The sequence below is a fragment of the Oncorhynchus gorbuscha genome, linkage group LG02, assembly GCF_021184085.1.
Source record: "Oncorhynchus gorbuscha isolate QuinsamMale2020 ecotype Even-year linkage group LG02, OgorEven_v1.0, whole genome shotgun sequence".
Classification (NCBI taxonomy): domain Eukaryota; kingdom Metazoa; phylum Chordata; class Actinopteri; order Salmoniformes; family Salmonidae; genus Oncorhynchus; species Oncorhynchus gorbuscha.
In genome coordinates, this window is record NC_060174.1 from 111,335,637 (window position 1) to 111,348,172 (window position 12,536).

Here is a 12,536-nt window from a genome sequence, read left to right on the forward strand (position 1 = left end):
CTCCCGATTTCTTCAACGCGTCTGGTGATTGTACTCGCCGACAGACTTACGGCATTAAATGCATCTTTCTTCTCGGGACACACCTCCTCCGCGACAGCATCCATACATTTCTTAACAAACTCTCCGTCAGTGAAAGGCTTACCGCTTCTTGCTATCAGTTTAGCAACCCGAAAGCTGGCCCGAACGGATGCCTGGTTCAGCTGAGCTTGGCGTACAAATGTATTCTGCTGAGATAGTAGTCCACTTTTTAGCTTTGAGAGTTTGTCTGCTCGTATTTGGCCTTGCAAGCTATCGTACTTGTCTTTGTGACGGGATTCATAGTGTCGGCGAAGATTGTATTCTTTGAATACCGCCACCGTCTCTTGACAGATGAGACAAACAGCCTTTTCTTTGCATTGAACAAAAAAATAATCGTTTGTCCACTGCAGGTTAAATACCCTGCATTCTGAATCAAATTTTCTCTTACCTAACCTTTTCGCCATTATTCCGTTCTCTCTTTGACAGGGCCGGGCCTAGGATTTTTTTTTGGAGGCCAAATAGGAAAAAAATTCGATAGCGTCTCTGGTATTGTTCAGAGGGCCGGGCCAAATGTGCTGACGGGCCGTATCCGGCCCGCGGGCCGTAGTTTGGTGACCACTGCTTTAGAGTGTCTGTTTCATAAAGCTTTGGAATTTAAACTGTTTCATAAAGCTTTGGAATTTAAACTGTTTCATAAAGCTTTAGAGTGTCTGTTTCATAAAGCTTTGGAATTTAAACTGTTTCATAAAGCTTTGGAATTTAAACTGTTTCATAAAGCTTTAGAGTGTCTGTTTCATAAAGCTTTGGAATTTAAACTGTTTCATAAAGCTTTAGAGTGTCTGTTTCATAAAGCTTTGGAATTTAAACTGTTTCATAAAGCTTTAGAGAGTGTCTGTTTCATAAAGCTTTGGAATTTCATAAAGCTTTGGAATTTATAACTGTTTCTGTTTCATAAAGCTTTAGAGTGTCTGTTTCATAAAGCTGTTTCATAAAGCTTTAGAGTGTCTGTTTCATTTAAACTGTTTCATAAAGCTTTAGAGAGTGTCTGTTTCATAAAGCTTTGGAATTTAAACTGTTTCATAAAGCTTTGGAATTTAAACTGTTTCATAAAGCTTTAGAGTGTCTGTTTCATAAAGCTTTGGAATTTAAACTGTTTCATAAAGCTTTAGAGTGTCTGTTTCATAAAGCTTTGGAATTTAAACTGTTTCATAAAGCTTTAGAGTGTCCCACCTGATGGTTCCTGGAGGCTTCCCATTGGCCGAGAGGCAGGTGGCGACCGGCGTCTTCAGATTGGATGACCGAGCTACCAGTGTGGGTGTCGACAAACTCATCTGGGTCAAAGGTCGGGCTGGACCAACAACAAAATCACAACTTGGTCAAATCACAGCACAGCAACATAGCTGCTAGACATCATTTGAGTTACAGGAAATGTGGTGTACAAGGCCCCAAAGGATATCATATGACATATTACACAGGCCGGGATTCAATCATTATACAATCCTCAGGCCGGGATTCAATCATTATACAATCCTCAGGCCGGGATTCAATCATTATACAATCCTCAGGCCGGGATTCAATCATTATACAATCCTCAGGCCAGGATTCAATCCCATCGTTGGTTGTAGACAATGTGGCGTTTAAAGTCCATTTTTAATAGCGGAGGTGCATAAAGATGATGATCCCCATGCACTTAACACAAATTTCTCATTTTCGTAAATTCACCATATTGTACATTGCTCTCCATTACTCTTTTTTAATGTATGTTCATTAGCACAGTATATATGATCCCGATTTCAACAAGACTCAGTGGATAGTGCTAAAACAAGGACGGCATATCTGCATTCTTCCCTCTTCATTCACATTCAGCCGACGTACTGAAAGCAGCACTGAATGCAGAACCATTGGTCTGTAGTCAATCAGATTGAGAGTTAACCCGTGTTGGCCGACATCCGCATAGTAGCTCTGTGTTGTGGTCTTACCGTAGACTGTGAGGTTGACCGTGTTTTCGCGGTTGCCAGCAGGGAAGGTAGTGTATTCACAGATGTATCTGGCCTCGTCAGACAGTCGCAGAGACGAGAAGGTCAGAGTGGTGTCCTCCAGGGACGGAGTTTTCCTCCGCACCTTAACACCAGAGCCATATATTTAGAGACCAACTACAACCACAACACAACCACAACCCAACCACCACAACACAACAACAAGCACAACACAACCACAAAACAACCTCAACACAACCATAATGACAACCACAAGACTGCATGGCAAGGTTAGAACACAACCTGCAACACAACCGCAACACAACCACAACACAACCGCAACACAACCACAACTCCACATCATCCTCACCACAGGGTTTTTGAAGCTGACTCTGTCTTTGAAGGGCGGAGCCACAGACACGCCTAGAGACGGGTTGGCTATCGCCACGTTCTGTTTCTTTCCATTAATCACCTTCTGCCATGTCACCTGGAGGGAGGGAAGAATTCAAGGCAAAGTTCTTGCAGATGTTGTATTGATTGCATGTGTGTGTGTGTGTGATGGTTACCTGTGAGATCTTGACAGGTGGGATGCTGTTGATAAAAACACATGGTAGATCCACCTTAGAGCCCACGAACCCTGACTGTTCGGCTTCCATCTGGACTGACTGACTACACACACCTAGGACACACAATACACACAGAAGTTAGATACACTGCTGCTCAGTTAAATGGGGTTACGGTTAGGGTCACACACACGTACACATACGCCGTCACCCAGTGGGATCAGGCCAGCTCTGTAGCTGAGCTCATTAGGGTTAGGGTTAGACCTAAGCTTTAGGTGAGGAACAGAGAGCAGCACAGCCTACCTGTCTGACACACACACACACACACACACACACACACAGTCATTGGGAAAATATAGCATGTAGGGAAGGAAAGAGAGAAAGAAGATAGAGTCAGAGAGAGAGATGGGGGGGGGAAAGAGAGAAAGAGAGAGAGAGAGAGAGAGAAGAGAGAGAGAGAAGAGAGAGAGAGAGAGAGAGAGAGAGAGAGAGAGAGAGAGAGAGAGAGAGAGAGAGAGAGAGAGAGAGAGAGAGGGAGAGAAGGAGAGAGAGAGAAAGAGAGAGAGAGAGAGAGGGAGGGAGAGAAGAGAGAGAGAGAGAGAGAGAGAGAGAGAGAGAGAGAGAGAGAGAGAGAGAGAGAGAGAGAGAGAGAGAGAGAGAAGGGGAGAGAGAGAGAGAGAGAGAGAGAGAGAAGCGATAGAGAGGGATTAACTGTTTAATCTCTAGTCTGTGATTGACCTGGAATGAGAGGCTGTTTCTCTTACTGACCATGTGACCTACTACACACACACACGCAGACACACACTTTAAAAAATATACTGGAAATGACCTAAGAGGTACTAACGGTAGCACTTTGATGAATAACTACTAGATATTGATAACTCTGCTGTTACTTCAAAATGTTTTAAAAAATATTCTCTGTGCCTAAACTTTCCTTTATGATCCAACTTCCAGCGAGCTAACACATAGTTAACAGTTAGCTACCAGCTAACCAACAGCAAGATAAGAGCTAACTAACAGCTAAGTAAATGCTAACTAACACCTAACTAAACGCTAACTAATAGTTAGTTACCAGCTAACAGACAGCTAACTAACAGCTAAATAACAGCTAACAAACATTTATGTAACAGCTAACTAACAGCTACCACCTAGCTACCAGCTAACTAACAGCTAACAGCTAACTAACAGCTAGCCAACAGCTAACTACCATCTTGTTAACAGCTGAGTAAAAGATCTCTAACAGTTAACCAACAGATATCTTCCAGCTTGCTAACACAGCAGCAGAGTAGCAAAATATACCCAATATTTCTTAATTCTGACAAAGTCAGAAAAATGACTTTAGGCTGAAATGTTGATTTTTCAAAGTAATGTCTGTGTGTGGGTTTGGCCCAGATACAGTCTGCTTCCACTTCTACTCTGCCAAATTGATTGTAATCTGTTGGACTATTTGGATATGTAGTGTGTGTGTGTGTGTGTGTGTGTGTGTGTGTGTGTGTGTGTGTGTGTGTGTGTGTGTGTGTGTGTGTGTGTGTGTGTGTGTGTGTGTGTGTGTGTGTGTGTGTGTGTGTGTGTGTGTGTGTGTGTGTGTGTGATCTCTGGCACTGCCAGCATGAGTAGTGTGTGTGTGATCTCTGGCACTGCCAGCATGAGTAGTGTGTGTGTGATCTCTGGCACTGCCAGCATGAGTAGTGTGTGTGTGATCTCTGGCACTGCCAGCACTGTGTGTGATCTCTGGCACTGCCAGCATGAGTAGTGTGTGTGTGATCTCTGGCACTGCCAGCATGAGTAGTGTGTGTGTGATCTCTGGCACTGCCAGCATGAGTAGTGTGTGTGTGATCTCTGGCACTGCCAGCATGAGTATCTCTGGCACTGTAGTGTGTGTGATCTCTGGCACTGCCAGCATGAGTAGTGTGTGTGTGATCTCTGGCACTGCCTGGCACTGCCAGCATGAGTAGTGTGTGTGTGATCTCTGGCACTGCCAGCATGAGTAGTGTGTGTGTGATCTCTGGCACTGCCAGCATGAGTAGTGTGTGTGTGATCTCTGGCACTGCCAGCATGAGTAGTGTGTGTGTGATCTCTGGCACTGCCAGCATGAGTAGTGTGTGTGTGATCTCTGGCACTGCCAGCATGAGTAGTGTGTGTGTGATCTCTGGCACTGCCAGCATGAGTAGTGTGTGTGTGATCTCTGGCACTGCCAGCATGAGTAGTGTGTGTGTGATCTCTGGCACTGCCAGCATGAGTAGTGTGTGTGTGATCTGGCACTGCCAGCATGAGTAGTGTGTGTGTGATCTCTGGCACTGCCAGCATGAGTAGTGTGTGTGTGATCTCTGGCACTGCCAGCATGAGTAGTGTGTGTGTGATCTCTGGCACTGCCAGCATGAGTAGTGTGTGTGTGATCTCTGGCACTGGCACTGTGATCTCTGGCACTGCCAGCATGAGTAGTGTGTGTGTGATCTCTGGCACTGCCAGCATGAGTAGTGTGTGTGTGATCTCTGGCACTGCCAGCATGAGTAGTGTGTGTGTGATCTCTGGCACTGCCAGCATGAGTAGTGTGTGTGTGATCTCTGGCACTGCCAGCATGAGTAGTGTGTGTGTGATCTCTGGCACTGCCAGCATGAGTAGTGTGTGTGTGATCTCTGGCACTGCCAGCATGAGTAGTGTGTGTGTGATCTCTGGCACTGCCAGCATGAGTAGTGTGTGTGTGATCTCTGGCACTGCCAGCATGAGTAGTGTGTGTGTGATCTCTGGCACTGCCAGCATGAGTAGTGTGTGTGTGATCTCTGGCACTGCCAGCATGAGTAGTGTGTGTGTGATCTCTGGCACTGCCAGCATGAGTAGTGTGTGTGTGATCTCTGGCACTGCCAGCATGAGTAGTGTGTGTGTGATCTCTGGCAGTAGTGTGTGTGTGATCTCTGGCACTGCCAGCATGAGTAGTGTGTGTGTGATCTCTGGCACTCTGGATCTCTGGCACTGCCAGCATGAGTAGTGTGTGTGTGATCTCTGGCACTGCCAGCATGAGTAGTGTGTGTGTGATCTCTGGCACTGCCAGCATGAGTAGTGTGTGTGTGATCTCTCTGGCACTGCCAGCATGAGTAGTGTGTGTGTGATCTCTGGCACTGCCACCATGAGTAGTGTGTGTGTGATCTCTGGCACTGCCAGCATGAGTAGTGTGTGTGTGATCTCTGGCACTGCCAGCCACCATGAGTAGTGTGTGTGTGATCTCTGGTGCCACCATGAGTAGTGTGTGTGTGATCTCTGGCACTGCCACCATGAGTAGTGTGTGTGTGATCTCTGGCACTGCCACCATGAGTAGTGTGTGTGTGATCTCTGGCACTGCCACCATGAGTAGTGTGTGTGTGATCTCTGGCACTGCCACCATGAGTAGTGTGTGTGTGATCTCTGGCACTGCCACCATGAGTAGTGTGTGTGTGATCTCTGGCACTGCCACCATGAGTAGTGTGTGTGTGATCTCTGGCACTGCCACCATGAGTAGTGTGTGTGTGATCTCTGGCACTGCCAGCATGAGTAGTGTGTGTGTGATCTCTGGCACTGCCAGCATGAGTAGTGTGTGTGTGATCTCTGGCACTGCCACTGCCAGCATGAGTAGTGTGTGTGTGATCTCTGGCACTGCCAGCATGAGTAGTGTGTGTGTGATCTCTGGCACTGCCAGCATGAGTAGTGTGTGTGTGATCTCTGGCACTGCCAGCATGAGTAGTGTGTGTGTGATCTCTGGCACTGCCAGCATGAGTAGTGTGTGTGTGATCTCTGGCACTGCCACATGAGTAGTGTGTGTGTGATCTCTGGCACTGCCAGCATGAGTAGTGTGTGTGTGATCTCTGGCACTGCCAGCATGAGTAGTGTGTGTGTGATCTCTGGCACTGCCAGCATGAGTAGTGTGTGTGTGATCTCTGGCACTGCCAGCATGAGTAGTGTGTGTGTGATCTCTGGCACTGCCAGCATGAGAGTGTGTGTGTGATCTCTGGCACTGCCAGCATGAGTAGTGTGTGTGTGATCATGAGTAGTGTGTGTGTGATCTCTGGCACTGCCAGCATGAGTAGTGTGTGTGTGATCTCTGGCACTGCCAGCATGAGTAGTGTGTGTGTGATCTCTGGCACTGCCAGCATGAGTAGTGTGTGTGTGATCTCTGGCACTGCCAGCATGAGTAGTGTGTGATCTCTGGCACTGCCAGCATGAGTAGTGTGTGTGTGATCTCTGGCACTGCCAGCATGAGTAGTGTGTGTGTGATCTCTGGCACTGCCAGCATGAGTAGTGTGTGTGATCTCTGGCACTGCCAGCATGAGTAGTGTGTGTGTGATCTCTGGCACTGCCCATGAGTAGTGTGTGTGTGATCTCTGGCACTGCCAGCATGAGTGTGTGTGTGATCTCTGGCACTGCCAGCATGAGTAGTGTGTGTGTGATCTCTGGCACTGCCAGCATGAGTAGTGTGTGTGTGATCTCTGGCACTGCCAGCATGAGTAGTGTGTGTGTGATCTCTGATCTCTGGCACTGCCAGCATGAGTAGTGTGTGTGTGATCTCTGGCACTGCCAGCATGAGTAGTGTGTGTGTGATCTCTGGCACTGCCACCATGAGTAGTGTGTGTGTGATCTCTGGCACTGCCAGCATGAGTAGTGTGTGTGTGATCTCTGGCACTGCCACCATGAGTAGTGTGTGTGTGATCTCTGGCACTGCCAGCATGAGTAGTGTGTGTGTGATCTCTGGCACTGCCAGCATGAGTAGTGTGTGTGTGATCTCTGGCACTGCCACCATGAGTAGTGTGTGTGTGATCTCTGGCACTGCCACCATGAGTAGTGTGTGTGTGATCTCTGGCACTGCCACCATGAGTAGTGTGTGTGTGATCTCTGGCACTGCCACCATGAGTAGTGTGTGTGTGATCTCTGGCACTGCCACCATGAGTAGTGTGTGTGTGATCTCTGGCACTGCCACCATGAGTAGTGTGTGTGTGATCTCTGGCACTGCCACCATGAGTAGTGTGTGTGTGATCTCTGGCACTGATCTCTGGCACTGCCAGTGAGTAGTGTGTGTGTGATCTCTGGCACTGCCACCATGAGTAGTGTGTGTGTGATCTCTGGCACTGCCACCATGAGTAGTGTGTGTGTGATCTCTGGCACTGCCATCTCTGGCATGAGTAGTGTGTGTGTGATCTCTGGCACTGCCACCATGAGTAGTGTGTGTGTGATCTCTGGCACTGCCACCATGAGTAGTGTGTGTGTGATCTCTGGCACTGCCACCATGAGTAGTGTGTGTGTGATCTCTGGCACTGCCAGCATGAGTAGTGTGTGTGTGATCTCTGGCACTGCCACCATGAGTAGTGTGTGTGTGATCTCTGGCACTGCCACCATGAGTAGTGTGTGTGTGATCTCTGGCACTGCCACATGAGTAGTGTGTGTGATCTCTGGCACTGCCACCATGAGTAGTGTGTGTGTGATCTCTGGCACTGCCACCATGAGTAGTGTGTGTGTGATCTCTGGCACTGCCACCATGAGTAGTGTGTGTGTGATCTCTGGCACTGCCACCATGAGTAGTGTGTGTGTGATCTCTGGCACTGCCACCATGAGTAGTGTGTGTGTGATCTCTGGCACTGCCACCATGAGTAGTGTGTGTGTGATCTCTGGTGCCACCATGAGTAGTGTGTGTGTGATCTCTGGCACTGCCAGCATGAGTAGTGTGTGTGTGATCTCTGGCACTGCCACCATGAGTAGTGTGTGTGTGTGTGATCTCTGGCACTGCCACCATGAGTAGTGTGTGTGTGATCTCTGGCACTGCCAGCATGTGTGTGTGATCTCTGGCACTGCCACCATGAGTAGTGTGTGTGTGATCTCTGGCACTGCCACATGAGTAGTGTGTGTGTGATCTCTGGCACTGCCAGCATGAGTAGTGTGTGTGTGATCTCTGGCACTGCCAGCATGAGTAGTGTGTGTGTGATCTCTGGCACTGCCACCATGAGTAGTGTGTGTGTGATCTCTGGCACTGCCACCATGAGTAGTGTGTGTGTGATCTCTGGCACTGCCACCATGAGTAGTGTGTGTGTGATCTCTGGCACTGCCAGCATGAGTAGTGTGTGTGTGATCTCTGGCACTGCCACCATGAGTAGTGTGTGTGTGATCTCTGGCACTGCCAGTAGTGTGTGTGTGATCTCTGGCACTGCCAGTAGTGTGTGTGTGATCTCTGGCACTGCCAGCATGAGTAGTGTGTGTGTGATCTCTGGCACTGCCACCATGAGTAGTGTGTGTGTGATCTCTGGCACTGCCACCATGAGTAGTGTGTGTGTGATCTCTGGCACTGCCAGCATGAGTAGTGTGTGTGTGATCTCTGGCACTGCCAGCATGAGTAGTGTGTGTGTGATCTCTGGCACTGCCACCATGAGTAGTGTGTGTGTGATCTCTGGCACTGCCACCATGAGTAGTGTGTGTGTGATCTCTGGCACTGCCACCATGAGTAGTGTGTGTGTGATCTCTGGCACTGCCACCATGAGTAGTGTGTGTGTGATCTCTGGCACTGCCACCATGAGTAGTGTGTGTGTGATCTCTGGCACTGCCACCATGAGTAGTGTGTGTGTGATCTCTGGCACTGCCACCATGAGTGTGTGTGATCTCTGGCACTGCCACCATGAGAGTGTGTGTGTGATCTCTGGCACTGCCACCATGAGTAGTGTGTGTGTGATCTCTGGCACTGCCACCATGAGTAGTGTGTGTGTGATCTCTGGCACTGCCACCATGAGTAGTGTGTGTGTGATCTCTGGCACTGCCACCATGAGTAGTGTGTGTGTGATCTCTGGCACTGCCACCATGAGTAGTGTGTGTGTGATCTCTGGCACTGCCACCATGAGTAGTGTGTGTGTGATCTCTGGCACTGCCACCATGAGTAGTGTGTGTGTGATCTCTGGCACTGCCACCATGAGTAGTGTGTGTGTGATCTCTGGCACTGCCACCATGAGTAGTGTGTGTGTGATCTCTGGCACTGCCAGCATGAGTAGTGTGTGTGTGATCTCTCACTGGCATGAGTAGTGTGTGTGTGATCTCTGGCACTGCCACCATGAGTAGTGTGTGTGTGATCTCTGGCACTGCCACCATGAGTAGTGTGTGTGTGATCTCTGGCACTGCCACCAGTGTGTGTGTGATCTCTGGCACTGCCACCATGAGTAGTGTGTGTGTGATCTCTGGCACTGCCCATGAGTAGTGTGTGTGTGATCTCTGGCACTGCCACCATGAGTAGTGTGTGTGTGATCTCTGGCACTGCCACCATGAGTAGTGTGTGTGTGATCTCTGGCACTGCCACCATGAGTAGTGTGTGTGTGATCTCTGGCACTGCCACCATGAGTAGTGTGTGTGTGATCTCTGGCACTGCCACCATGAGTAGTGTGTGTGTGATCTCTGGCACTGCCAGCATGAGTAGTGTGTGTGTGATCTCTGGCACTGCCAGCATGAGTAGTGTGTGTGTGATCTCTGGCACTGCCAGCATGAGTAGTGTGTGTGTGATCTCTGGCACTGCCACCATGAGTAGTGTGTGTGTGATCTCTGGCACTGCCAGCATGAGTAGTGTGTGTGTGATCTCTGGCACTGCCAGCATGAGTAGTGTGTGTGTGATCTCTGGCACTGCCACCATGAGTAGTGTGTGTGTGATGATGAGTAGTGTGTGTGTGATCTCTGGCACTGCCACCATGAGTAGTGTGTGTGTGATCTCTGGCACTGCCAGCATGAGTAGTGTGTGTGTGATCTCTGGCACTGCCACCATGAGTAGTGTGTGTGTGATCTCTGGCACTGCCACCATGAGTAGTGTGTGTGTGATCTCTGGCACTGCCACCATGAGTAGTGTGTGTGATCTCTGGCACTGCCACCATGAGTAGTGTGTGTGTGATCTCTGGCACTGCCAGCATGAGTAGTGTGTGTGTGATCTCTGGCACTGCCACCATGAGTAGTGAGGCCTCACCTCCTGGCTACACTAGTGACCATATCCCCCGTGCATCCCGCAAAGGCGGAGGTGTTGCTAACATTTACGATAGCAAATTTCAATTTACAAAAAAAAAAATGACGTTTTCGTCTTTTGAGCTTCTAGTCATGAAATCTATGCAGCCTACTCAATCACTTTTTATAGCTACTGTTTACAGGCCTCCTGGGCCATATACAGCGTTTCTCACTGAGTTCCCTGAATTCCTATCAGACCTTGTAGTCATTGCAGATAATATTCTAATCTTTGGTGACTTTAATATTCACATGGAAAAGTCCACAGACCCACTCCAAAAGGCTTTTGGAGCCATCATCGACTCAGTGGGTTTTGTCCAACATGTCTCTGGACCCACTCACTCTCACAGTCATACGCTGGACCTAGTTTTGTCCCATGGAATAAATGTTGTGGATCTTAATGTTTTTCCTCATAATCCTGGACTATCAGACCACCATTTTATTACGTTTGCAATTGCAACAAATAATCTGCTCAGACCCCAACCAAGGAACATCAAAAGTCGTGCTATAAATTCACAGACAACACAAAGATTCCTTGATGCCCTTCCAGACTCCCTCTGCCTACCCAAGGACGCCAGAGGACAAAAATCCGTTAACCACCTAACTGAGGATCTCAATTTAACCTTGCGCAATACCCTAGATGCAGTTGCACCCTAAAAACTAAAAAAATGTCTCATAAGAAACTAGCTCCATGGTACACAGAAAATACCCGAGCTCTGAAGCAAGCTTCCAGAAAATTGGAACGGAAATGGCGCCACACCAAACTGGAAGTCTTCCGACTAGCTTGGAAGGATGGTACCGTGCAGTACCGAAGAGCCCTTACTGCTGCTCGATCGTCCTATTTTTCTAACTTAATTGAGGAAAATAAGAACAATCCGAAATTCCTTTTTGATACTGTGGCAAAGCTAACTAAAAAGCAGCATTCCCCAAGAGAGGATGACTTGCACTTTAGCAGTGATAAATTCATGAACTTCTTTGAGGAAAAGATTATGATTATTAGAAAGCAAATTACGGACTCCTCTTTAAACCTGCGTATTCCTCCAAACCTCAGCTGTCCTGAGTCTGCACAACTCTGCCAGGACCTAGGATCAAGAGAGACGCTCAAGTGTTTTAGTACTATATCTCTTGACACAATGATGAAAATAATCATGGCCTCTAAACCTTCAAGCTGTATACTGGACCCTATTCCAACTAAACTACTGAAAGAGCTGCTTCCTGTGCTTGGCCCTCCTATGTTGAACATAATAAACGGCTCTCTATCCACTGGATGTGTACCAAACTCACTAAAAGTGGCAGTAATAAAGCCTCTCTTGAAAAAGCCAAACCTTGACCCAGAAAATATAAAAAACTATCGGCCTATATCGAATCTTCCATTCCTCTCAAAGATTTTAGAGAAGGCTGTTGCGCAGCAACTCACTGCCTTCCTGAAGACAAACAATGTATACGAAATGCTTCAGTCTGGTTTTAGACCCCATCATAGCACTGAGACGGCACTTGTGAAGGTGGTAAATGACATTTTGATGGCATCGGACCGAGGCTCTGCATCTGTCCTCGTGCTCCTAGACCTTAGTGCTGCTTTTGATACCATCGATCACCACATTCTTTTGGAGAGATTGGAAACCCAAATTGGTCTACACGGACATGTTCTGGCCTGGTTTAGGTCTTATCTGTCGGAAAGATATCAGTTTGTCTCTGTGAATGGTTTGTCCTCTGACAAATCAACTGTACATTTCGGTGTTCCTCAAGGTTCTGTTTTAGGACCACTATTGTTTTCACTATATATTTTACCTCTTGGGGATGTTATTCGAAAACATAATGTAAACTTTCACTGCTATGCGGATGACACACAGCTGTACATTTCAATGAAACATGGTGAAGCACCAAAATTGCCCTCGCTAGAAGCATGTGTTTCAGACATAAGGAAGTGGATGGCTGCAAACTTTCTACTATTAAACTCGGACAAAACAGAGATGCTTGTTCTAGGTCCCAAGAAACAAAG

General features: G+C 47.8%; 1 protein-coding gene across 1 annotated transcript in view; it reads right to left on the bottom strand.

Annotated features, from left to right (window-relative positions):
• LOC124015635 (nectin-1-like) overlaps nt 1-12,536 on the bottom strand; it is a 53,805-nt gene that overhangs the window by 31,920 nt on the left and 9,349 nt on the right. The window contains exons 2-5 of the mRNA XM_046331007.1: nt 2,561-2,673; nt 2,365-2,481; nt 1,998-2,139; nt 1,249-1,366 (exon numbers count right to left, since the gene is read on the bottom strand). Of these exons, the coding sequence (XP_046186963.1) occupies nt 1,249-1,366; nt 1,998-2,139; nt 2,365-2,481; nt 2,561-2,673 (490 nt within the window). The remainder of the gene's footprint in view (nt 1-1,248; nt 1,367-1,997; nt 2,140-2,364; nt 2,482-2,560; nt 2,674-12,536) is intronic.